At 41.7% G+C, this 27,958-nt stretch overlaps 1 protein-coding gene across 9 annotated transcripts in view; it reads right to left on the bottom strand.

Moving 5' to 3' along the window:
- Positions 1–1,202: 1,202 nt before the first annotated feature.
- tmem260 (transmembrane protein 260) overlaps positions 1,203–27,958 on the bottom strand; it is a 48,172-nt gene continuing 21,416 nt past the window's right edge. For 4 of the 9 annotated variants that reach the window (XM_041812844.1, XM_041812846.1, XM_041812849.1 and 1 more), the window contains 13 exons: positions 22,614–22,791; positions 21,566–21,679; positions 19,396–19,575; positions 18,810–18,850; positions 15,164–15,250; positions 14,004–14,112; positions 10,320–10,492; positions 7,996–8,167; positions 5,093–5,232; positions 4,373–4,549; positions 3,230–3,283; positions 2,911–2,995; positions 1,949–2,777 (listed from right to left, as the gene is read on the bottom strand). In XM_041812844.1, the coding sequence (XP_041668778.1) occupies positions 2,517–2,777; positions 2,911–2,995; positions 3,230–3,283; positions 4,373–4,549; positions 5,093–5,232; positions 7,996–8,167; positions 10,320–10,492; positions 14,004–14,112; positions 15,164–15,250; positions 18,810–18,850; positions 19,396–19,575; positions 21,566–21,679; positions 22,614–22,791 (1,771 nt within the window). In that variant the 3' untranslated portion in view covers positions 1,949–2,516. Of the gene's footprint in view, positions 1,293–1,948; positions 2,778–2,910; positions 2,996–3,224; positions 3,284–4,372; positions 4,550–5,092; positions 5,233–7,995; positions 8,168–10,319; positions 10,493–14,003; positions 14,113–15,163; positions 15,251–18,809; positions 18,851–19,395; positions 19,576–21,565; positions 21,680–22,613; positions 22,792–27,958 lie in introns of those variants that run through there. The other 5 variants (XR_005993308.1, XM_041812847.1, XM_041812845.1 and 2 more) reach the window with 5 other exon arrangements.

The raw sequence follows: 27,958 nt of genomic DNA, 5'->3' as shown, positions 1-27,958 counted from the left end.
CCAAAGCTAAAAATATGAGTGGAGTGTGTTAGCAGGCATTGGCACCCTCCACAATGATGGGTGGCACCTCGTAAACATCCTTGAAACAGGTTTCTCATGCTTAGGGAAGGGATCTGCAAGCAAAGTTTTCCTGAGAGTGAGATTCTGCAAAAATCTGTGGCCAGCTCAGTATATCATGCCTCTCACACCCTTCTATTCTCTTCCTAAACACTAACCAACACACCCCGGCCCTCCGCCTTCCCCCCTACTCCAAGCCAGTGAGAGGAAGAGGAGAAGAGAGGAGATAGGGCCCAGTTGCTAAAGCTGTCTTTTCAGCCCCTGCTCCCGCTCGGTCTATCTGAGATACACAGCAAGCGGAGGTGTCGCTTTTCCGCTGGCATTTCGGACAGTATCTACTTATAGACGGGAGAAAAAGAGAAAAGAAAAACAGAAGGGGTATTATCAGGGAGGGATGAGAGCAGCAAAGGCATTTTGTCTTTTTATTCCCCTCCTAAGCCCTGGGCTTTGCTCCCAATCCGATTGGTCGATACGGCCAGGGATGTAAATGAAATGCAAAGAGGAATAAGGCTGGCTTCCCATCTCCAGTGTGTGCCCCCCCTCCCAAGTCCTCCGCCCCTCTTTCTCTGTCTTGCTCTCTGGGCTGTTTATGGTGTTGTGTTTCTGTCTCCCCATTCACAGACTTGCTGCTCTCCCTGTTTCCGTCTTACCCTCCTCACTCGTGCCCCCCCTCCCTCCTCTCTAGCTGCATCCCTCCCCTCTTCCCTGGCTGGGGCTCACAGCTCTTATCTCCTCAGACGCCCCACATTCCAGCGTTGCTGTGGCTCCCTGCCTGCATCCCTGGTCACGGCAATTCCACGGGTTCCCACAATCCTCGGCAGCTTGCTGATTTAGGGTGGGCAACTGACTCTCAGAGACAGGGGGAGAGGAGAGGAACAGAGGGGTTAGGGGAAGACAGGGTGAGAGGGGATGACAGGGGTGGGGATGACAAAGAGGAGGACAGGAAGAAAGTAAAGTAAAAATAACAAAGGGGGGATGTAAAAAGTCAGGAAATACTTATGATTTAAAAAGGAAACAAATTCGTGAACAAATAAGATTGATATTTAGGCCTTAAAAGGCAAAGTCTGCTGTGGAAAAAAGGTCAAAAAATATATAAAAATAAACATAATCTTTATTGAAATAGGTTTATCTTTACAAAGAAGAGTGACAGTTTCCTTTAATTTTAAAAACCACACCATCTGTGCTACAGCAGGTTGAATCTCATCATCCAGCCAGCTGACAGCCGCTAACCATCCCTGTGAACAGAGAGGGCAGATTACATTCTGAGAAAACTCCATGTGCACAAACTGCCCTTCGCTTTCTAGTAGTATCTCAGACAGCAGGCTCTTTCTGCAGAGTTTTAAAAAGCTACACTGGTTTGACCTGTGCAAAAACAGAGGATTCATTAGCATCATCACAAAAAATACAGTGTCATTAAAGTTCTGGCCCCTGAAAACACGTCAAAGTCGAGTGACTCTGGTCTGCTGCAGTGGTTGCATGTTACGTTGTCTCTTCAGCAACCCTCGCAGGATAAAAGTCTGTTTTCCTGCAAGCTGGGAGTTGGATGGTCTCGCGTGTCTCCGTGTTCCCTGGAGTTTGCGTGACTTTGACCCTCTGTGACGATCAAAGCTCTTTGCTTTTTCCGATCTGTTTATCGACAATGTTCACATGTGGTTCGGGCAGTGAAAAGGCTTGGGTGGAGATTTAAGCATGTTCACACACACATAAATCAACACACAAAAACGTACCTCTAAAAGGGTCCCTGGCATTGTGACATTTCACATTTCATTTAAATCCATGAAGGATTACAGCCCTCCCGTTAGGAAGGAAGAGAGGGAAAAACACTCATCGAATCCATTAGTTTTAAACATTTAAAGGACCATCTAAGATGGACTGATGGAAGGATAGAGAGGTGGGGTGGGTGAGTGGGTGGGTAGTGCTGGTTATGTGGAGTGTGGACTGTGGCACAGCACAAGTCTGTCCTAGATTAAACAGCCGCTCTAATCCCCCATTTCTGCCCCCAAATTGGTTTTTCCCTCAATCTCGGCCTTGCCATCCTAATGTGAGAAAAAGAGAAGTGGAGCAGTGGCTGAGGCAGAATAATCAGCACGTTAAAAGCTGTGAGAGCAGAGGAGGAAAGGAAAGAGATGTAACGATACAGCAGTCGAATGGGTGAGTTAAAGGGGAGCAAGCATGCCTTGATTGGGGTCAGTCAAGGCTTCCTGAAGTCAAGCTCTGTCCCTGGTCAAACTTCATTAAACGAGGCACAGCTGAGGGGAAGTTCTGCGTCCTTTGTGCTGATTTCTTGAGACAAATACGTCTGCATCAACATTCTTCTCAACATAAAAGTCCAACCTGACCTAGCCCATCAGCAAAAAAGCACACTGTCACCTTCAGAGGCTCATTCAGACTCATCCCTGGTGCCGAGGCTGGGCCAACACTCTCACTGCTCAAGACCCATCGAGGTCTCCTGGTCCTTGTTACAGGGTTGGCCTCTGGCTCTGGCGGAGTCTCTCCCTCTCTTTGAGCAGGTGAGTAATGGCGGAGCGTACAGCGGGTGCCTGGGGATCTGTGGGTTCCTTCTCTAAGTAGAGGCTGAAGTGCTGGGTGCTGCAGGTCAGCAGGCTGTCTGGACTGTGGCCCTGCTGACCGGAGCGGAGCAGCCTCTCGCAAGCCAATGCCAAGTTCTTGTCCCAGTTTGGAGGGTAGTCTGAGTAGGCCTCTACAATCTCCTTATACAGCTGTACAGCAAACATATAAACAAAGCAAATGTTACCAAAAATAGCTTCAGAACATGCCATACTTTGCCTTGTTTGGCACTCAAATCTGCTCCATTATGGTAAATGACAGCATGTTTGTTGAGGTCAGACTCACAGTGTAAGACAGCTCAAAGAGGCGAGCGCTCCCCTCTCCCTGCATCCTTTCTGCCAGGTCAAACAGAAAGAAAGCCGTCTTCATCCTGAAACAAAGCACGCAGGCTCAAGGCTAAGTGCTGGATGGATGAGCCATGCAGATCCACACTCACAGACGCACCACTCCAATGGAGTGATTTATGTAGATGCCGATACCAAATAGAATGTACATGTAGATGCTCTACCACACAAGACTGGTTTATGGAGATGTTCTAGCTGGATAGTATGCATCGTGACGCAGCTTTTTATCTGCAGTGCCTTCTGTGGAAAACTTACTGTACCTGGCTTGCCACATCTCCTCATTAGCGACATGCTCCCAGGACGCAGGATGGAAACTGTTCACACACATAAAAAACATTTCTTGATCCAAACAGCTGCAGGCTTTTCGTGCAAAGTTCCACTAACTATAAATGATTATTTATGTGAATATATTGTTCCACTCAGCTGTGCAGGTTTTGATACACTAAACATGCATGTTTGCTGCATAAACATTAAATGACTGAGCAACAATACCAGCAAACACATTAGACATGCAGTAAAACCACATCTTCCCTTTTTTCACTTTGTTGACTGTAAACACTTGACCTCTTCTTCAAAAGAATATTTTAGCGGAGCGCCAGAGCTAATATTTGGCTTGTGGGCATCGACGGACACGCTTGTCGTGAGAGTGCGGGAAATAATGTCACAGTATTCATCCATGGATATCTGAGTGAATGAAGGGCTGCTGGCAAACAGCAACAGAATATGGAGCTTTGACTAATTCCACTTCTGACACAGTTATTGACAAAATGCAGTAAGAAACTCATTATTTTTCATCTTCAGACTCATTTCAGATGGCTGAGGGCCTGATGTCTGCTCTGGTTAAATTCACAAAGAGCTGGATTGGAGCATGAAAAACAGAGGACAACCTCGCTGTGGGAAGCTCTGTGGAGTCTGACGGAGGACGACTGAAGACCACAGAGACGAGGGGCGAAGACATTTGATAAAGAAATACTCATATTTCTGTTAAAATATTTCCAATTTGAGCTAAAGATCATGACTTGTTTTAATCAAATACAGCAGGATTTTCCTTGTTTGACTCCTTAAATTTACATCAGCTACTAGAAGCAAGTTTGCAAGTCTTCAGACTGTAGAAATAAAACTGTTGAAAACACAAAGCCTTGTAAAATTGTAGCTAAAATCCAAAAGTTTCCAGAGATAACAAATGTGCCACGCTGAACTTTGGGAAATCCATATTAATGAGTATTTCTATGCTGCTCTAATAGTTTCACTCAGTGAAATCAACAGCCAGTGTCACTAAAAGGGTGGAAAAAGAGCATAAATACTGTAAAAAATGAAGACAATTTATGCAGGCATAGAGGGAAAATAAACAAAACTCTCAAATTTAGAGGGATTTCAATGATTCTGTGTGAGTGTTAATTCACCTGCTGTATGGCTCTGTCCACTTGTACATGTTGCGGGTCTGCTGGGCCCACCTTTCAGGGTGAAACTGCCTCTGAGCTGGCACCAAGAAGTCGCACACGCCCCACGGCCAACGGGAGAAACTTTGCTCCCAGCTGGGGTCTCCTTCATGCAACCCAATGCAGGCAACAGCATCCCTCCTGCAGAAAAACAGAGCTTTACTCACATCCTCAATTATTAACTCCTTCAGCTAGCAGCTGGCTGCTGGTGATGGGACAAACACAGTGTAGACAAATATTTCCTCACATCCTAACACCTTCTAGCTTCAGGCCATAGAGGTTAATCCCACAGGTCAGTATTGCCCCACAAAGAGAGAGACATGTTGGCCTGGCAAACACTGCCCCCTGGTGGGCTTGGTATTAACAGGTCCCCAACCACTTTGTGGATCTCATTCCCTCTTGGAAGAGTGAGAGATGAGAGCAGGGAGCAGCTCTGAGTCTGCCACAGACTGTTTAACCAAATCTAGTAGATTAGACGGCTTCTGTACTTCATCGTACTCCTTTTATGGCCTCACTAGCTTATCTTCTCCTTGCACTTACCACTGTGCAGACCCTGATCTCTGCCTCATTAGATCACCCACTTGTTCATTTGGGCCATTGTTGCTCTCCTGATTCAATTGCTCAGCCATCTATTTTGTTCAGACCGCCTTTGATTCTCCCTCCCCGTGTGTCTCATAGACTCACTGTGTGTTCCGGGACAGAAACTGCTCCAGATTGAAGGTGTCTTTCCCCTCAGGGTGGACCGGGTCCCACCAGCGGCCAGGGAAGTGGACCCCAGGGTGGTGGTGCGCCAGTTTGGCTACGTACCAACTGTATGTCATCATCTAGAGGGGAAGAGCACCACACAAAGTCTGTTCAAGTCTTTGTATCCAATGTGATTAGCAGAAAATTACCAGGCAGTTTACAAATAACCTCAACATAAGGATTTAGTGGCTCTGTCAGAGGCTTTTGCTCCCTAACTGAGGTTTATAAGGACTTCTGAATCCTGTTGTTCTCATTTTTTAGTCTGAAGTTGAAGATTCTTGTGCTTACTGCTGACATATATAAAACAGGTATATAAGTTGAGGTTAAGAAATGGAGGACATGCAAAATAATTATGTCACCAACAGTCACAAAATAAAGAGAAGAAACCAGGCATTTTGGGCATTAATATGTAAAAAAAAAAGAGGGAGGAAATACTAAAAAATAGGCTTCATTATAATGGCAAAATCATCAAAATTCTTCTGACATATTTCCTCCTTGATATTTATATATGTTTGGAGTCCCTGATTTTGTATCTCTACATGTTTTTCATATTTGCCCTCCTGATTTCTAAGGGCACATTTCTACTACTTGACAACACTGAGTTGACAGTTATCCTCCTTTTCTTTCTATAAGCTTGCAACAATACAGCATGTTAAATTTGATTCAATACTGATAAAAATCATATGATATTGATTCCTATTTTCTTACATATTGTGCAATTTAAACATCTCTCTCTTTCAGCAGCTTTTGGTTAAAAATAAGATTTTTTACTTTACACACAGAAACAAAATTATTTCACCCAAAAAAAAAAACCAGAAACTGCCAGGGTCAGAATGATTAGCCCCCTTTAGTATGGACCTTTTTGTTCAGCCATAGTACAAACCACTGTTGTGCAATGATGTACTTCAATGGTCAAATTAAGTTAAAACTGAGGATATGAGCATCATGGCAAAAACAATAGAAATCTGTTTAGACTTGAGATAAAAATTAATTGATGCTCACAAAGCAGGAGAAGGATATACAAAGTCATCAAAGCGTGTCATGAACTGGAGTGAGAAGCAACATCCAGAAATTCAAAGAGAGCCAACCAGCACAGAAAAAAAGCCTGGCAAATGTAGGAAGAAAAAGATTTCAAAGACTCTGGAAAGTAAACTAATGAGAGATGTGTCTAAAGACCCCAGAACAACTGCCTAGGCACTAAAGAAAGACAAAAAAGACCATCACTACAGCCCTGCACAAAAATGGACCAAGAAAAATTCCACTTCTGCAGACGAGACACCTTCAAGCCAGACTGAAGTCTGCTAAGGACAACCTGGAGAAGGATTCTGCATACTAGAAGCATGTCCTTTGGTCAGATCAGACCATACTAGAGTTCATAGAGACACAGAGATGTTTATGTTTGGAGAAAGAAGGGAGAGGCGTATCACCCAAACAGCACTTTCCCCTCAGGGAAACACAGCGGTGGGAATATTATGCTGTGAGGATGCTTCAATGTGTCTGGAACTGGGAATCTCGAAGGTGAAAAGAATCATGAAGAAAGAAGGATATGTGGAGATTTTAAAAGAAAACCTGAAGCAGTCAGCAGCAAAACTGGGTCTGAGTCGTCAAGACAGCAACCCAAAACACGCGGCTCCTGGTGAAGAACTACCTCCAGATGACCAAAGTGAACATTATCAACTAGCCTGCACAAAGCCATGACTTGAACCCAATTTACATACTGACATATAGCTATGTATGCATATTTTGTGCAATATTACATACATAGATATACTTATGTATGTTTTTCTTTTTGGGTGCAATAATATATGCATAAATACATCTGTTAATACTAACTATGTGCGATAGGGCTATGTGCAATAATACTAGCACTTTAACTAACCAGGCCAAGGGTGGTGTGCAATAACTTTAGCACTTTAATTAACAGGCCAAGGGCGATGTGCAAGTGCCTTTTTAAGCACACTCATGATTATGTGCAATATATCAGCACACTTGCACTTTAGCACTAAAGCACTTTATTGTCTCCCTTATACACTTTAACTACAATGTCACTTATTTCTGGTCTGTCCTAAGCCACGTAACGTTATATTTGGGTCTTTGTATTTTATTGTACTGTCCAAACGGTCTGGTTTTGGTGTTGTCTGATTTTTATGTAGATTTTTAATGTACTTTTTGTTGTATGTACCATCAACCGGCTGAAGACTACAGATGGAAATTAGTCTATGGCTACAATCTGGCACATTTACATGTTTATGTTCATTAATGTGCATTGTCCCTTGTTATAATAAAAAAAAAAAAAAAAAGAAAGAAAAAGAAAAAGAAAAAGAAAAAGAAAAAAAAAATTAAATCTGTGGGATGACCTAGGTCCATGCCAGAAAGACCATCAAATCTGAAGGAGTTTGAGAGATCAGGAAAAGAATGGGCTGGGATTCCTCAGGAGACATATCTGAGACTTGTTGAAGACTACAATAAACAACTGCAAGCTGTTATCCAGCAAAACGGAGACACAATTGACTATTAGCATCAGGGCAGCTAATAATTTAGTCCGTAGTAGTTTCTGAGGAATAATTTTGTTTCTGTGTGCAAAGTAAAATAATGTAAGAATCCAAAATAAAACTAGGATGTTTGGTAAAGCTGCGTTAAAAAGTCATTTATCTGTTTAACAGCACTTGGGATATCCTTTAAAAAATGACAGTGCCTTTAATAATTTCATCCTCATCTGTACTTCAAAGCATCAGTTTCTAAAAATAAATGCTTAATTGAGCTTTTGGTGTGAACCTGGCATTAATACTCCATAAGAACAGCGTGAGACTCAGAAAAGGCAGTAGAGAATTGAAACTTCTAACCTCCTGGTCAACCAGACGAACATCAGGCCGAACCTCCTCACAGTAGTACAAGTAGCGCAGTGAGTTCCCAGGCAGATCTCCTCTGGTCAGAATGATGGAGTCATTTGGAGCGGAGGCCAGCAGCTCCCTGCCGAACCTCTCGACCACACTGTTTCCACTCTGATCACACTCCCTAGGATCATCAGCAGACACATTATCAGAGTGTACACCATCATCACAAGATGTGTTTACTTGAATTTAAAAAGGGGCTTGAATGAATCTTCACCCTGCTTAGAACTGCGTGTGATCTGTAAAACTGTGTATGAGAGTGAGTTGCTGCTTGTAGGTACGCTTTCAAGGTGCTCTGAGGGTAAGTTGTCAGTGCCCCCGCCCCTTCCCCTCCGCAGAGCGCCGTGGCTGCCTATCTAATCGTGGGGAGACAGGTGTGATGGCTCTGACAGCACAGGCCATGCACTCCCCTTGATCAAAGCCGCTCAGTGATGGCTGTCTGGCACTCCCCAGCACTACGCCGGTGTAATCTGCCTTCTCGGACAGCTAACATCTCAGACTGAGCTCTGTGAGTGGAATCTATGTGCTAACCGTGCCTCTCTTTAGCCCCTACCATGGGGTGAGCAGAGAAAAAAACTGACATGTGGAGTTCAGACCTGCAGTATGAAGCGCAGAGGAGAAACAAATCAGGTTGACTCAGGGAAAACTTCTGCATGGGGATTTTAGAAGGAACCGGAATGAGAGCAGAGTTTGTGCTTCACTTCAAATGTGCCCAAGAGACGTAGTTCGTGCAACACACACTGCACAGTGAAACTACTCCACAAATAAAAGGAACAGATTCACTGCTTTTGAGATCAGGACAGCCACTATCGGTGGTTGGAATCACTAATTGCCTGCAGAGCAAAAGGGTGCAGCTAATTATGGAGGTAAAACTTCACTGATGGTATCAGGTACAAGATGTACAGCCGTTCTTGCAGAGTCAACCTAGAAAATGTATGTAACAAGGCTAACTTTATATCTTAGCCCTAAAGAAACTTCTGGGATATTACCTGCAACTTTGCAAAAGTGGAAGCTCTCGGATGAAGTTGTTTTACTCTTTACTTAAGAGTATTATCAAATGTTTATTTGAAAATAAAAATGAGTAAGCTGAAGACTTTTTTAACTTGAAGAGGACTCAAGATCATAAGCATAGTCGACTAAATGATTAAAGCATCATCTTGGAAAGCTAGAACAAGAATTAATAGTTGGTGAAACTATTGTTTTTATTCATGCAGGCCCACAATGTCTGCTAAATGATGAGTCTATGCTGTAATGAAGCCACTCACCACTAGATGGGGCTCAGTTTAATGGATGTTCTTTTCTCCGCTCTAGTGCCCAGATGTTAACGTACTAGCAGAACGGAGTAAAATTGCAGCATCCAGATGAGCAAGCCTAATCAAAACCTACACACACAGACTCATTCCTCCATTCTTTGCAAAACTGCTCAAGCTCTGTCAGGCTGCACGGAGATCATGTACAGCCCTTTTCAAGTCCAGCCACAAATTCTCTATTGGATTGACTCGGCCACTCCAGAACATTCACCTTGTTGTCTTTAAACCATTTTTGTGAACCTTTTCCTGTATGCTTCAGGTCATTGTCTTTCTGTAGTTCTCTTGGAGACTGATTAAGATAGTCCTCCACGATTTTTTAATAGTTTGCTGCAATCATTTTACCCTCTACCTTTACAAGCCTTCCGGGGCCGGCTGCCAAGAAGTATCGCCACAGCATGATGCTGCCATCCCCATGCTTCACAGTGGAGATGGTGTGGTGTGCAGGGTTTGGTGTCCACTAAACATGAAATTTTGTTTAATTAGCCAAAGGCATAAATCATCTACCACCATAGACAATGACTGCTGAGTACTGAGACTGCCTGCAGAGTAATGCATGCTTTAAAATGCCTCATATGTCAGAGGCATGTAAAACAGCTGTAGATTTTGCTATGAACGGATGTAATGAACTGAGCAGTGGTATTAGTATGGTGTTTAAACGTGTTTGGACATCTTACATAAAATGTACATTTTAAGTGTTTTATTACTTATTACCAGTCATCTAGGCTGAATTCAAATTAGTTTAATTGATTGGCAAATTAATTGTAAGGAACATTCTTCGACTTCATAGTTTAGCCCTAATTGTAGGTCTAAAAATAGTGTTTTACCCACATAATTACTGTTTCATTTGCAAAATGATGTTGTTATTGACCCCAACAATAGAAAGCATAACTGCACATGATTATTTGAACATTGAGGCCTTTGTTTGCCCATCATGAGTCCGTTACCATAATAGAGTGTATTACTCACCTGTGATTGCTGTGCGCCATATGTGCCAATAGACCCACAGTGAGGACCCAGCCTGAGGTCTTCCATAGCCCCCCACAGCCTAGCCTCCTCTCCAGCTCCGTGTGTGTCTGGCTCAGGCCGAGGCCTGCCAGCACACACACTGCAGCATCACTCTGGAGCCAGAAACGCTCAACCTGCAGGAAGGAAGTGTATAGGTGTGCACAGACAAGCACATAAACACACTTCAGTGTCTACTGCAGTGTTTTCCTGATTTAAGTGTAGAGTCTATCATACCAACAGACCTAGAGCAGCATTAGCACTTATATAAACTGTTTTTTTCAATCATCTATCTCAGGATTTACACTGTGCATGTACTGATTTCCCATATATTAAAATTTAGACCACTGCATTTCAATGCAAACAACAAAAATGGGTCCAAGGACGTATGCGCATGTATTTAGGTGCTAATATTTAGGTGCTAATGTCTAATGTCTACTACACATTAGAATATTTATTTTCTGAATACATGCTTTGCTCTTAACCTTTTACTAATTATATCTAGCTTCTTTGCTTTGAAATTTAGAAAACTTGTTCGACTGACACCCAAAATGCCTATGTGTATTAATATTTTAACACTAGGGCTGCAACAACCAATCTGTAACACTGATTAAAAGCCGTTATTCTAAGAGTTGACAACATATTAGATCATCCATTCAATGTGTCCCCCAATCAGAACATTATTTTCCATGATGCAGAGGAGTCTACCTCTCAGACCCACAGTTGGCTGGCTTGTTGTGTAGTACTTGGTTTGCTAAAGATATGTTTAAATATGCTTCATAAATTCACTTTTTAATCACTTATTACATCAATGGGACTGACTACCGAAAAATTAGGCCTACAAATGTTCATCAGAGAACATCGGGCATTTCCAGAGAACTGATTAACATACTGTGTCTGTCTTGACAGCCGTTTTAAAAAGATACACACCCTTACAACTGTAAAAATTAAAAATTTCGTTGGCTTTCAACTGTTGTAAATATTTGATGTAATGTAAGTACTCTACTAAAAACAATGTACAACACAGGAGTTGCCATTTTTTATTTAATGTTGACACCTCAGTGCAAAAAATCTTCGTATTATGTTTTTTAAGTAGGGCTGTCAAATAAACACATTTTTAAATCACAACTGATCTCAGATGTCCTGTTGCTGATTGTGATTAACCCCCCCTCCATGCAACAGGATTCTATTTGCTATTTAAAACTGCTTTTGTTTCATTTTGGATTATTTTTGTTTAGCTTTGTGTGTACTTGTAAAATCAGTCATTGTACTTTTACTTTTTATTTTACCTTTGAAAGTATTATTCGGGAGACGTATTAACCACATAACCACATTTTAAAAAGCATCAAGTACTGAGCAAAAAAATAAAAGCCTAAACAAGAAGGTTTAGCCAAGCTTTTGGGCATCAACACAAAACTGACAACACGACAGTCAGTAGTACATAATCCCAAAACAGCTGTTGCATTTTACTTAAGGATGAGTCACATCCTAAAATAAACAATCTGGTTGGAGATTTATTTTCTCTTGTTGTTAATGCAAGAATACATATTTTACTGAACATGACCTTCAACTATCAAAAGTAGCTACTCAGTACTATGAGTAAACTTTAAAGGACTTACTTTTTACTTTTACTTGAGTAGACTAATATACCAATACTTTTACTTTTACTTAGAACATTTTTACCACAGTAACGTTACTTTTACTTGAATGTGATCATCTTGTACTTCTTCAACCTCTGGTACTGTGTTCAACTAAAGGCAGGCATACACTGTGTGACTTCAAGCCCACTCTCTAACAGCCGTAGTGAAACATCAGCTCATACTGTGCAACTCAATCGCTTACAATGCCCGACCATCACGCATAATTACTATACTTACACTGGGGGACAGAGCAACAAAAATCAGTGGAGATTCTTTGACAGTGAGGGTGAAGTCGTATCAAGTCATATCCTGTCTTTCTTTTGCTATCTCTCTCTATCACACAAACAGCATCTGTGTCGGACAGGCATATTTCCTGATATTTCCTGCTCTTTAATTCCTCAATTGGAGGGGGGGTAGAAAGTAGGGGTGCCCAGTATTATCGGTATGATACTAGTATCTGAAGATAGCTAAAAAGTGAAATATCTGTATCAGCACATATGAAAATTTCTGCTGATATTTAAGCTATAAAAATCTGCCTGTATCAGCTTAAAATTCTGGCCATATGTACAAATAATTTAGTGGAGTTTTAGGCTGGACTCATAGACCGATGTCAGCTGAAGTCTTTTTCTCTATTCATAATCATTCCTTACACTCTAAAGTCTGTTTTAAGGACTAAAATTTGTTAATTTGTTCATCCTAAAACTGTAAATTGTGTGTTTTAAGGGCTGAAGTTTTAGGTCTGAACTACATTTAAATATCTGTATTGATATTGGCTAAGGCTAAAATTATTTTGTAAATATCAGCATAAAAGCGTAAAATACAGTGAATTAGAAAGGCAATTCTGCCATTGTCTTGATGATTTAAGATGTTGTCTGAGAGTTTACAAAGAATTCTGCTCGTGCCCGTGCTCTCTCTGTGGGAGTGGATCTCTGTACGACCAAAAAAAATCAAACATGTCAGAAATCCATCGGGAGCAGCTCGTCAGGCCATAGTCGGGTTATGCTTGGCTGAGGTTTCCCCTGTACACTGCACAACAAATGACGCACAATAAAACTGAAAGTTGGCACAACTTCCAAGTGAGTATGCGACTCAAAATTCATGTCTGAACTGAAATTTGCAGTGTACTCCAAGCTTAAGAGTAACTGAATTATTGACTTATTATAAATTTCGGATGTTCTTTAAAAGACAGTGGGTAATGTTTACAACTCAATAGCACCGTACTATGCTCTGATCATATCCCAGATAAGAAATAAAAAAGGTTAACTGAGTTCTAGTTTGATATCGCCCTGCTTTTATTTTGAAAGAAGATAAGGATTCGTGTTGGTGAATCAAAGATTATGACAAATTCTATCTTGAAAAAGGAATCTTCTATGGATTACAAATGATATAAGGCAACAGTTAAAAGGTAAATATTTGATGACACAAGGCACAGATTACTTCTGACCTGTCCACTGAGCTGTCTGTGAGTTTTCCTCAAGAGAAAAAAGACATTAAGGAGCAGTGATGAACTTATTTTACATCACTTTGGTTGCAGGGAGATGTTGCAGTGGCTTAACCAAATGTGCTGAAAGGGAAAATAAAGCACTGATTAAAAAAACTGATGCACTAGTTATGGACTTAATTAATCATGACTGATGTATTAACACTGAAAGCCCCAATTTTTATTTAATTCTAACAGCTCAGAGGTGGAAAAAAGGGTTGGAAATGAATGCATATTTGTTATCTGACTCACAAATCAGGAAAAATACTGACTCAGTTTATCAATTATTAAAATATTCATTAGTTGCAGCCCTATCTTTCTAAAAAGCATTGTTGTTAAGAATTTAATGTAACAGATACTGCTTGGGAAAGCTTCTCAAGGAAAAGGTTTCAAGAGATGCTCCATGTGTTACAAATACTATTAAAGCTCTCAGTAACTACAGAGCTCTGTCTCTGAAAAATGCTCTCAACCATTGTCTACATGAATGATGTAAAAATACTGACAGTGAGTTCATGTGTTATCACCCACCACTCCGAGCAGCAGGGGTCTGCTGATGTCCAGGTTTGCTCTCCAAGCGAAAAACAGTGAGTACACGACTAACATGGCAGTAAACAGCCAGGCCACAGAGCGACAAATCCTAGGAAAGAGAAGGCATTATATATTCAGTCAACCAATACTCTTCTTTTTATTTTAGATCATTTAAAATTGCACTGTATACCCCTGGACTGCAATTCCCACATATCAACTGCAAAGTATTATGTTGACTATTTTCTCTGTACTTGTTTTGAATAAGTCTGTAAAAATATTAATGCAGGGATGGAGATCACAAGCCCGAGGGCAAACATATACGCCAGCCAGCCAAGAGGTGCATGATTGATTTTCTAATGCAGACTGAGTCATAATGAGCTGCTGCCAAGCGCTGAATCACAAACTCATTACAGTACAGCTGTAAAATGTACTTATACACTAAAAAGAAAAACATGCTAGCCTTATGGCAATAACAAAATCATCATCTGAACCTGAAGAGACACTTTCAAGCCACAGAGAATGACTTTTGCTTTTCCTGCCAAAAAATTGATCTGATGTGCTCGACTGACTGGCCACGAACTCGTCCTGTCAGAGGCTGTTGTTGTTTTTCTTTGAATTATGCAGTGTGAAAAATACATGCAGATTTTGTAGTATTAAAGTGGCATTTTTATAGTTTCCTTTTGGCATCTTATGAATTGACCTTGCTCCATTTCATCACTGTGTATATGCATTCAAGTTGACCCAAGAGAGGAGGGGGGTCGGCCGGTGCCCTCCGGAGCCCCTGGGGTGTCACTGGGCTTTATCAGCTCTACCCCGCAGACCCCAGGAAAGGCTCCACTGTAATGAATAACAGGATCAAACTGCCATACTTCCACAAACAGATACATACAAGCAGTGATTTACTTGTACACACAAACATGTTTGTGGAAAATTTAAAATACACATCAACCTGTCTCCATTTGAATGTGGAGCGCCGCGACAGCTTGACAGTTAGGTGGCTCAGTGTTTTTTTGTGTTCTTTTTTCCTGAGATCAGCGTTTTGTCAGTGGTTTTGTTCCCCGTCTCTTACTGCAGGGGATTAGATTTTTTGGTTGAAGTGGCTGAGGAGATGTGTGTGACAGAATTTGGTGTTTTGTATGCCCGCTCCTCGCTTGTCCTACCTGTCCCGTGAGGAGAGGAGAAGGCCTGTTCCTGCAAGTGCGAGACAGGGGAGTGAGAGGTCCGCCAGGCAGTGGTCCAACTGAGCCCTGGAAAGACACGCGCATAGAGTATATATGACGGACACCAAAGACAAGCTCAATTACCCTCCCTGCTACTGAACTCAAGGACACCAATTATGAAATGCCCTCCATCCCCTATCAAAAACAAACTCCTTGGACTGTGCGCTCTTCCTTTCAATCGGATTGACGGATACGAATGACTGTGTCATCCACTCCCCCCCGCTGCCCCATCCTCTCCTCACAGCGCCTGTCAGTCAGCGAGCGCTTGCTCAGAGCAGAGAGATAGTTTCCTGCCTCTTCCTTAATACCCATCTCTATTTGACAGCTTATTGAGTCTCTATATCTCCCAATGTACACTATGTGTGAATGTGCTCACAGGCGAGTGTTTGTGGGTGTGTGTGTGTCAGCTTCTCCAGCGGGTTTTACGTCTCCAGTGCGACATGCCTGTCATGTTCGCCTCTCTTCCCCATCTTGAAGGTGTGCTTGTCCATCAAGCAGCGGGGGTGATGGGAAGGGGTGGGTGCCTGGCAGAGGGGGAGCCAGTAGTGGGGGGTCTTAAGATGCACATGCACCCCCATCCCGTCAGCTGGAGAGAGATACCAGGAGTGGGATGACTGCAGTGGTGGTGGTGGTTGTGGTGGCAGCAGGGAGTAGGGGAGGTGGAGGGGTAGGGGGGGTTGCTGGAGTGGAAAAATACAATTTCTCCAGCTCTATTGCAGTGTCTGTCATCACAGCTTGTCACGCTTAAACACCAGAGCTGAGTGATCATTTCAAACTGCTGGAGAAACAGAACACAGCGATTTGGCCCTCTAAGCAGGTTCAGTTCTGCTTTGATGGGAGAGAGTGGAAGAGGAAGAACAAAAGCTGCTGGGGAGAGGAGAGACGGAGAGAGAGGAACGGGCGGCAGAAATGACTCCGGGCTCTCAGAAGAGATCGGAGTGTCTGTGGTTAAACCTGTGTCAAACACCAGAGCCAGCAAAAGTAAGTGGTAGGGTCCTCCTTGGCTACAACTGACATGCCCTCGCCGCACCCCAGATCAAACCCTCTCAGATTGTTTCCTTCATACTTCATCTTAGGAAATGATGACCAAGTAAAAACAGGACCCTAAGACTGTACAGACGTCTAAATACAACTTCACATTACACAGCTGAGTTTTGCCAAAGAACTGCTGGAGTATTAGCTTATTCCTTTTTTTAAAGAATAAACATATATATAAGATGGATCAAAGACCAAAGAAAAGGATCATTTTCAGCTTCCTTTGCTATTTTTTCTGTCTTGAATTCTCACAAGTTATGTAGACAACACCAGTAACTTCAGGATGTCAAGGTAGGCTGAGCTGGTTTTAAAAATACTTCAATAAAAGTTAACAGAATTTTCAGTGAACCCAAATAAATCCTATGATGGAGTATAAAAGTGAGGGCTAATCCCAATTCTTCCCCTTAGCACTTCCCCTCAGTCTACCCCTTCCCCTTCAAAAAAGAGTGGTAAGGAGTAGGGTGGAAAACATTTCCGTAAGAAACATGACACCACGTGATTGCTGTTTCATCATCACGCATTGTTGATAGAAAAAGCTGCATCCTCAGAGGTGACAAGAGTTCACATTAACAAGTACCCTTGTCAGATTTGGTACGGCCAGTTCCTTGGGTCCTTGCCAACTTTTTACACCTGTCTGTGGCAAACGTAAGACATCAGACAAGAAGACGCATTGGCGAAACCTTTAATTCCTGCCAGATCAGCTTATGGTACTTTCCCAGCAAGTTCACATTTATTTATGTTTCTTTAATTATTGTTATTAGTTGTTATTTTCAGTAATGATGCATAACTGCTGACTTTTGTGCGAACTGTTCATAATTCAGCAGTTATGCATTATTCCTGAAAATAACAAACAATCAAACCAATATTAAAGAAACAGAAAAAAATGTGAAATCAATGGGAAGCAAACCTGGAAGACAGACTCTTGATCCACCACTAAGCTACTGGGTTGGCTGAGAAAGGTAGTATTTTTCCTACAAATAGATGACAACACTTAGAGTGGTTGAAAAAACCATTACATGCATGTATGTTAAACAAGAAAACGTGTGGTTATAGAACAGACAAAATACAACGAGCAGGTAGCGCAGTTGCAAAATTAAGGAGCGAAAGCAAAAGTCTAATCACTGAGTGAGAATAATTTGTTTGCAAGTTTTACTGTTGATGTGAACTTGTTTTACTTGTTTTTGTTTGATACTGAAGTATTGTGATTGTTGTATTATCTAATAATTATTGATGATGTATTATATATAATTTAATACATGGAAAATCGAGATTTATTTTCTAAGTGTTGTAGTTTAAATCAGAGGACATGATCATGCGCTCTGAGTTTGACAGTGTTCATTACAATAACCAATGGTGCAGTTATACAGTATTCAAATACACATTTAGGGAATAACCCCCCATAGCTCTAACCTAACACACCAGATGGATGTGTTTCACACATCCATCTGGTAAAGCTTCAATAGGAAACGTTTGGGAAAAGGCCGAGGCTTTGAAAAAAACTCGGAGTGTGACTGGATGAACGTTCTGTCTGTCACATCTCTATGGGCCAATAAGAGCAACAAAACACGTGACGTAGCCGCTATTGAGCTGTGCGTGCGCAGCTACCGAGGAATAACACAAACCATGGCGGCTATAGACATGTAAGTACTCGACTTTTGTCGTTTTTGAAAATAAAACAACTCACTGCTGTTCTCTGTTCTTCTTTAAATGTTGTCAAGTTCTGGTAAAACTGTCGCTTTAGCAGCATCCACACTAAGCTCTTTCGCCATAATTGCACCCTCCTCTTGCATCTGCTCGTTTACAATACGACTCTGCCAAACCTGAATGTATTGCCCCTCGTCGCTGACTGGTCCTGTCACTTTCTAACCGGGCCCAAACGTTTCCAATGGGAGCTTAACAAGATGGATTCGCCAGTGAAAAACAAGGAAACGGGCATATCCATCTGCTTTGCAAGGTTACCATAGCTCATTATAGTGAATTACTTAAATTAAAACAATAACAGCCTCTAAAAAACATAAAAGAGCATTTACCAAAGATTATTGCTCTCGATAAACTAGCAGGTAGCCCTTTGCTAATGATAGAAATATATGAGAAACACAACCGTCGTATTTTCTATAATTAATCACAAATGCTGAAAATTTACATGCCTCCATTCATGTGAATGTGGTGCATGGTGGGAAATTCATTATACGTACTCCTCAGTTTCAAGTGTGGTCCTGAAAAATCTTGGTTCAAGGGCTATGTAGCCCTAGCCCTAGTCCTCGAATCAAAAGAGAATTGGGACACCTTCCCTTCACCTGACATGGACCCACAAAACCAAGAGAAAGAGCTAAGATAAGGGTTAGAAATGGGATTGGCCCCAAATCTTACACTAAATGTAACTAGCCATATAATTTGACAAGATGACGTCCAATTTTAACGAGATGTGATTATATATATTTTGAATCATCATGTATGAACTCATTGTCGACAAATTCAATTTACTTAATTTTGCAAACACTCTTTCAAATTTGTAAAAGGTCAGTCATGAAGAAGCAACAAAAAGACTCACCTTAACATTGTAGTGAAGTTTACAGAGCTCTCTGTCTTTGCCTGCAGCACAGAAAGAATAAAACCATCATTGTAAAACTTTGGTTTTTATAATACACACATATACTCTGTAGTTTTTACATGACAATAATGAGAGAAGAGTGCAAACTAGGGATGGGCTATACGGCCTACACATAAAATCTTAGATTTATCACTCTAGATTTGAGATGTAGTTTTAATCCATTTTATTTACACCTTTAAAAAAGACTAAGATTTGCTTTTATTTATCAATAACATTTAAGTAGAATAAACTAAAATTCCCTTTAGAGTGAAAGTGTAAGCTGAATACTTATTTTTAAAAGTGCACTATGTAGTTTCAGTGAAGATGGAAGCTATTCCTGTTCTCAGGGTCTGAAAGTTTTTATCTGCTAAAGAAACAGACTGAAAATAACGCTGATGTCTTTATGTGATCTATAAGTAAACAAAGCCATCAGCAAGAATATTGTTTTTTTCCATTATTTATCCTTAATTGCCTGCATCTCTTCCACTGAATCATTTTTTCAAAAATCACAATTCAATGACAAAATTGATTTATCGCCCAGGCCTACCAGACTGAAGGTGCCATATTCAACCCTCAGGAGGTGGGTCAGCAGGCCTGACAGAGTGGTCTGATCCCCCCAGCTCCAGCGAGCAGTGTTCTGATAGGAGGAGATGGGCAGGTAGATGTAAGGCAGGAAACCAGCCAGGAAACACACTCCAAGAGTAACAAGGACCCACAAGGACAGCTCCTGTTCAGATTATTCAGAAAGAGAGAGATTTTCTTAATCTGTTCACAAATATTCATGTAAAAATGAACAAGAATTAAAAGATTGGCATAATAAGAAATGTAATTATATTCTAATACTTACCAAAAAAACGCTACCTTTGTTATACAGTTGCATCTCAAAAAATTAGAATACCATGAAAAAAGTAATTTCTTTTCCTGTGATTTTATTCAAGATTACAGCTTATATTAGAAAATCATAAAAAAAAATCAGTCCAAAAAAAGGATTTATAACATATGAATGTTGACCTTCTGGAAATTTATGCTTATTATTGTAAATGGTTTGGGCTCCCTATGCACAAATAACTGCATTTTGCGACATGATATAGAGCTAGTCAGCCCATGGCACTGCTAGGTGTTAGTCTAGGTTAGCAGCCTTCAGTCTGTATTGTTTAGTCTGGTGTCTCTCATCTTCCTCTTGATATTTACTCAGCGACTGTCTATGGGGTCCAGGTCAGACCAGTTGGCTGGCTAATTAAACACAGTGATACCATAGTCAGCAAACCAGTTTCTGGTAGTTTTGGCTTCACTGAGGGAAGGTGCCAAGTCCTAATGGAAAAGGAAATCAGGATCTCCATAAAGTTTCTCAGCAGATGGAAGCATCTACCAGGAGATGTGCTCTGACATCTCCTGGTAGATGGCTGACAGTGTTGACTCTGGTTTTCATAAAGCACAGTGGATCAACAGCAGCAGATGACATGGCACCCCAAACCATCACTGACTGTGGAAATGGAAAACACTGGACTTCAAACACCTTGGAGTCTGTGCCTCTGGTATCTTCCTCCAGACTCTGGGACAATGATTTCTAAATGAAGTGCAAAATTGACTTTCACCTGAAAACAGGACTTTGGACCACTGATCAACGGTCCAGTTCTTTTTCTCCTCGCCCAGGTGAGACACCAATAACATTGTCTGTGGTTCAGGAGTGGCTGGACACTAGGAACAACACACTTATAGTCAATTTCCTGGACCTGCCTGTGTGTGGTGGCTCTTGATCCACTGACTCCAGCCTCAGTCCACTCCTTGTGAAGCTCCCCTAAGTTCACGAATCTGCTTTACTTGACAATCCTCTGAAGGCTGAGCTCATCCACGTTGCTTGGCACCTTTTCTTACCACACTTTTCCCTTCCAGTCAATTTTCCATGAATATGCTTTTATACAGCCTCTGAGAAAGCCTTCCCTTTCAGCAGTAACCTTCTGTGGCTTACACAAGTGAAGGATTCTTCTTGGATCATACAAAACATGAAAATTTTATGTCAGGGTTGTACTTGAGTTACAGGATGTAAACATTGATAAACTTGCATCATTAAAAACATTATGGTTTACACTACTGAAGGGAGATGTAAAGAAACATGACCTTTAAGAATCCAATTTGTAATAGACGTAAGGAGATGCAACACAGTATCTCACAAATTGATCGCAGAATTTGTTCGTTGTGATTTCACAGTAGGAGCTTCCTCAATTTATCCCAACTGCTATAACATATACTGGAACTATGATACATTGTCTCTGGGAATGCTAGAAAAATAAACTATTTTGGAAAGCAGAATATAAGGAAAAATAGGCTTAGCGATAGAACAACTGTGCCTTTTCCCACTTTTACATATACTAGGAAATATACCCAACCATCTGAAGGAATATAAGGAAACTATCCTTTTATTTAATGATGGTTATTTGATGTTATCCTTTTAGAGAAGTTGAGATATTGTATCTGAGGATGGACTCATCTTTGTAAAAGACAATGGAATAAACCATGGAGTCTTCTAAATATTAAGTTTAGGTTGGCATAAAGACAACTGAATGGACTTGTTCTGTCAATGTTCAACACCACTGCTTAATCACATTTGTACTTTGCTGATAAATGTTGAAAATGATTCATGGACTAGCTTTGCAAATCTATAAGACATCGGACACCTGTTTCATGTGAGCATGTAAATATGAGACAACAGAACTTACCTTTTGAGAGTAAAGTCTGTAAAAGACCCAGGGAATGATGACCAGCACGTACAGAACCAGGGTGTGCTGGTTGCAGAGTCCCAGGCCACAGCATAGCGCTCCCCAGTGTGCCACCTGACAAAGTCAAGTTTGTTAATACGGCATTTTGAGATGTTTTTACCAAGTAGTCTAAGGCAGTGGTTCGCAACCTTTTCAGCTCACAATCCCCAAAATAAAGATGCCAGAGACCGGGGACCCCCACTGTACCTGAAGGTGGTTGGACAAGCCATGCACAATCAAGAATAGTCAGGTGCAGACAAGGCTACCCACAAGAAGGGATAAATGTGAGAGTTTTCTGGGTCCCAGCCGAATTGCGGTACCATGGCCCAAAATCATGGTCAGTTCTAAAATTAAAGCGGTGGTATCCATATTTTATATTTAACTGGAATATTTTGTTTTTATCATTTCGTGTCGTAGTAAATAGCCTTTTTAAAAATGTAAATCCTGTTTCTTAAAAAACAAAATTGGGTTAAAAACGTCTTAAATGGGTTAAAAATTGAAAAAAATGTGGAAAAGGTGGAATGGGATTTGGAAAGTAGCTGAAATGGGTTTTAAGTGGCAAAAATTAGATGAAAGTGGCAAAAAAAATCAGCAAAAAATTGCAAAATGGGTTCAAGCGAAAAACAGGCATAAAGAGTGGTAAAAAGTGTCCAAAATGGGTTTAAAGTGGCAAAAATGGGTGGAAAAAGTGGTAATAAGTGGGTCAACATAGACAACAATAGGTAGAAAGTGGCATGAATTGGTTTAGAAGTTGCAAAAAAAGACAGAAAAAAAGTGTTGGGAAGGGTTTAAAACTGACAAAAATGGTTTTTAAGTGGCAATGTGTTAAAATTTGGCAAAATTGATGTTAAGTGGCAAATGTGACATTTAAAAAATATTTTTAGTTTTTCTTTAAGGCATCTCGAGACCCACTCTCAGTACCCACCCCTCCTCCCCATGCTGAGAACCACTGGTCTAAGGAATGATTATTAGAAGCTGAAGGTCATGTGTCACTAATAAGGTTTGTTACCTTCCTCCTCTGAGCTGCATTTTCTGCACAGTGGAAGCTTACAGTCAAGAAGAAGAGCAGACCAACAAAAAAGTTGTTGAGAGAGAAAACTTCAGCCACCATCGACCACTGCCAGCTCAGCCTGGATATGGCGAACGATCCTCCAGCCAGCACAGCTCCAGGACCAGGACCTACCAAGCTAATAAGAGGGAAGAGGCTTCAGTTAATGAACACTACTCTAGACAGGTGAGTATTTAAAATCACATTTTGATTTCAACTCTAAGGTTGCTGCAAAGTTTCTCAGACTAAAATAAATCTGGGAAAATCTACGATGCCAATTCTAGACTATCTCTTTGTTTTTAATCAGTTTTAAGGCTACAGAACTTCTTTTTTCTGTGTTTTATAACTTTTCTTTTTACTTAAGTTATACTGCATTGACACAAAAGGCAGAACAAAGTCAGCAGCTTTACAAAAAATTAGAAATTTACACCGAACAAAAAAAAAAAACAACACTTCCCCAGACTCACTGAGGGACCCACTTTAATCTTCCCTCGACCCAAGTTTGCTTCTCAGACAGGACCTTGAAAAACACTCAGTGAATTCAGGCCATTCAAATGAGAAGTCCCTCTGCGGCAGCAGCAGTCCACAGTTGATCTGGAGCAGACTGGCAAAGAAACCACCGTGGTGGAGATAGCACTTTATCCTCAGCTTCTTAAATATAATTTGTGCACTAAAGTTTTCCCCCTTCCTCGTCTCCTGTACAGTCTCCATCTCCTTTTGCAGTAATTGAAGCAAACTTGGGATAATCTGTCATACGCTAAGACCCACCACTTACTAAAATGAGAGACAGAGGGGGAGAGAGAGGGAGGCGACAAACGACGGAGGGAAGGAAATAGTGCCGGGAAGTGTGCGTTAAAAGGGTGAGACAGTGTGCGGGATAAAGGATGAAATAAAGAAAAAGGAAGAAAAAAGTTCAAGAAGAGAGAGGGGGGGAAGAGAAAAGGAAAAAAAAACACAGCCTGGTCCCCGGCATGCTGGCTCTGAAATATGAGCAGGCTCGACAATTAGGGAAGTCAGGCAGTATGGCCCTTTCCGCCATTGTGTGGAGTGGCTTAGAGTCCTCATCAGCCTATCAGCTAACTGACAGGCAGAGAGCTGCTCTATTCAGCACCGCAGATACAAGCTGCAGGCCAAACGGCTGCCAGGTCCCTTATGACCCCACAATCCCTTGCCGGTGACAGCTTCAAGCTCCATAGCAAATTAGGCGCTCTCACATTACAATCGCAGAAGACAGATTCCATTAACGGTATCTGAAATTGAGTAGAGAGCAGGCCCGTTATCAGACCTGACTCATAAGCACCGCCATTAATCACAAGGCATGATACCATTTATACATTTCCAGCTCTCTGCCTGCCGCTGTGATAGTCAGCCACAAAAGGCCTGATGAGACTTAGGCTAGGGGAACAATGGAGCTTTCTGAGGAAAGCGCGGTAAATCAGGAAAAAAAAAAAAGAAGAGAGGGAGAGCGAGAGGATGGTAGAAAAGAAAAAAAACTCTTGCCTGCTGACTACTTCCCCTTTTTTTCATGGGTTTTCTCTCTGCTTCTCGCCACTATTTTTCCCTCTGTGTTCTCTGTAAGGCGAGCTTGGTGAATGAATATGCATGTGTCTGTGCACTTTAAAGAAAGGGGGGTGGACTGTGTTGATGGGGCGTCTAGCAGTGGGTCTTAATAAGAGATAGCAGCGTCTTTCTCACTGCACCGCTCCAGGAATTAGTTGTAACTTGAAGGAAAGGATGAAGAAGGATGGGCTGGGTAGTGGAGGATGGAGAAGGGGAGTAGGGGGGGAACTTTTGTTGAGGTGCAGAGACCCCCCGCACCCATAATTTTACCTCCCTGCATGACAATTAACCCATAGCTCTTACACCAAGCAGGGGGGCTGATTTTGGGGTTACACTGGGTGCACAGCAGTCATGGGGGTCCACAGATGGGTTATTACACCAAGTTTGGTCCTGCGTTTGATACTCCTGTCCCCCCCTCACTTCTTTATTCTCCCTGAGTGCCTGACAAATCTCTCTGTTAGAGCTTGTCAGTCGGCGAGAGCTCAGTGATGTGTATACAGTGCAGGCTGTAAATGACCTGTCTGTCTGCATGGGACCACCTGGGTCCCACTCAGCCCTCTCTACAGCTCATTCTCCAGGCCGGCTGCTCCCAGGGCGCCCGGATAAAGCGGGGACACATTCTGACACTGGAGCGGCCGTGTTCCCTGTTATCACCGCTCAATGCAGTGCAGGATGCTGCTGTGCTGAAATGTTGTGGCTCAGTGACAATGGCCCTGGTTGAGACGTGGCAGGAGAATAACACAGCTGCCAGCGAGGCCCCTCTACCCTGAACTCATCCACCCTGCCAAAACATCTGTGTCAGCACTTGGGTAATTAACTGAATGACAAATATGATACATTCAGCCCAGAATGAAGCACAAACGTGCACATAATTTAAGTTTTTATAAGAGGAAATGACCAATCAGGCAGCTTTCTTTTAAATAAATCCAAAGAATGAAGAAAAATTAAAACATTCAAATACAAACAATTCACATTCAAAAGGAAAGATCAAAGGTAAATAAAAATCAAATAAATGACAATAGCTGTGGTAAGCAGTGTCCCCTTCAAGGACACAACAAAAGCTCTGAAAAAAAAATGACTTTGAAGTGTCTAAATGGGACCTGCCTTAGTTGTGCAGCATGTGCCAGAGACGTGCCAGCATCATCGCCTGAGCTAAATAACAGCACACAAAAAGCCGACACCAGCACTCTGCACCGATTGAGGCTTCACAATGGAAGCTGGCCGAGGGAGCCGCTGTCACACACCACCCCGGGGAGCACACAATGCCACAGCTGTGCCATCGTGGATCAGGGCTGCACTGTTCTCTCACCGTGTGGCGGTTTGGGGGGAATGTCGCTGGAAAAGAATCACACATTCCTGAAGAGGGTAGAGAGCCCATGAGAGGAGGTGGCCTGCTCGGGCCGAGGCTGAGGGTTCCAGCTGGCCCTGGATGGCACCCTGGGGCTCTCCTCTGGCCAGGACATCAGGCAGGGTACTTAGTAGCCATTATATGAAAGTGGTTAGTGTCAGATGCAATGTGCTGAAATTTCAAAAGCAGCAACTGATGCACCAATTTAAGCCTTTGAATATTTTATGAATCTGTGTAAGAGAATCAAACAAGTTCTCAAAAGCATGCCTGTAAATGGATAAGGGATGAGTGATATTTTTTATCTCAGTCTCACTTAGCTATGGAGTTGGTAGCATCAGCACCATCAAAATTAGGGATGCACAATATTGGACCTTTGCCAACATCTGCACATTCCTTTCAGCTGGTAATGAGTTGATATATACACAGTTAAGACCTAAAACTTCACTCCTAAGGCACACTTGAAAGTTTACGGGGCAAGGATGAACAATGCAAAAGGATTCAGCTGACATAAATTCCTTTATCCAATCTATACTTACAGCGGATATATATTAGTTTTGGTTTTATAACTAACTCTCAAAATTATGTTGTGTTCAATGTCTTTATCAGCGCTTGAAAGCATGGGTATGGTTAATTTTGTAGCTGTGATTTAATTAAAAAATTGACACTTCTATGTATTCCAGATTCATCTCATACAAAGTGATATTTTTTCCAAAAACTTTTTTGTTTTTATCTTTATGATTATCGCTTATAGCTCACAAAAATCAAAAGTCCACCATCTCAAAATATTCAAATATTGTAGAAAGCCCAATTTTTTGTCAGTTACTTGTCTCATTCTGGTTAGGTACACACAATCACAATCATGGGGAAGGCTGCTGACTTGACATATGTGCAGAAGACAACCACTGACACACTCCACTAGGAGGGCAAGCCACAGAAGGTCACTGCTGACAAAACAGGCTGTTTCAACAGGCTGCATCAAAGTATTTTCATAGGAAGTTGACTGGAAGGGAAAAGAGTGGTAAGAAAAAGTGCACAAGCAACAGGGATGAGCTCGGCCTTCAGAGGATTGTCAAACAAAGCGATGTAAAGACCTTAGGGGAGCTTCACAAGGAGTGGACTGAGGCTGGGGTCAGTGGATCAAGAGCTACCACATATAGACAGGTCCAGGAAATTGACTAAAAGTGTGTTGTCCAAGCGTTGAGCCACTCCTGAACTAATGAGGTCATCAGCATCTCACCTGGGCTAGGAGGATAAGAACTGGACTATTGATCAGTGGTCTGAAGTCCTGTTTTCAGATCAAAGTCAATTTTGAATTCAACTTGAAAATCAAGGACCCACAGACTGGAAAAAGATCAGAATCCAAGTTGCTTGAGGTCCAGTGTTTTCAGCAGTGGTTTGGAATGCCATGTCATCTGCTGCCGTTGGTCCACTGTGCTTTATCAAGCCCAGAGTCAATGCTGTCAGCCGTCTACCAGGACGGCTTCATGTTTCAATTTGCTGAGAGGCTTCCCACAGTGAAGCCAAAACTACCAGAAACTGGTTCGCTGAGCATGGTGTTACTGTGCTTGATTGGCCAGCCACCTGTCTGGCCTGGACCCCATAGAGGATCTCTGGGTAAATATCAAGAGGAAGATGAGACACCAGACTTAACAAGACAGATGAATTGAAGGCTGCTATTAGAGTAACCTTGGTTTCATAACACCGCAGCAGTGCCACGGACTGACTGGCTCCATACCACGTTGCCTTGATGCAGTAATTCATACAAAAGGAGCCCCAACCAAGCACCAAGTTCATAAAAGAGTATAATTTTCCAGATGGTTGATATTTCTGTATTATAAACTAGAAAAGCACTTGGAGAGTGCAGACCTCCGCCGTTAGCCCCATCTCCCAATAGAAAAGAATCCTTTAAAAAATTCCTGGTTCCAGACGGTGATCCGGATCACTCCCAAAACCTAATCAGTTCTTCCTTATGCCATTTCTGAAATTTCCTGAAAATTTCATCAAAATCCATCCATAACTTTTTGAGTTATGTTGTTAACAAACTAACAAACAAACTAACAAACAAACTAACAAACAAACTAACAAACAAACTAACTAACAAACCCTCCCGATCACCAAACCTCCTTGGCGGAGGTAATAATTTATTTTTATTGGTATTGTGTGATAATCTAATATTTTGAGATAGTTTATTTTTTATTTTTGTCACCTCAATCATCACCATTTAAACATAGAAAGTTGTCTAGCCTCCCTGACTTGTATCAAAAAGAAGCTGAGTCACCCAAAGATCCACTTGAAAGACTATTGTTAGCATACTGTCGCTAATAACTTCACACTAAATATTGTTTAACTGATAAAACTCTAAGAAATGTTTTTATTACCAAAAGACCAGTGAGTAAAC

The sequence above is a fragment of the Cheilinus undulatus genome, linkage group 18 (genome assembly GCF_018320785.1).
Source record: "Cheilinus undulatus linkage group 18, ASM1832078v1, whole genome shotgun sequence".
NCBI classification, from domain to species: Eukaryota; Metazoa; Chordata; class Actinopteri; order Labriformes; family Labridae; genus Cheilinus; species Cheilinus undulatus.
Note: the sequence above shows the minus strand (reverse complement) of the source record. Positions and strands in the feature narration are given on the sequence as shown.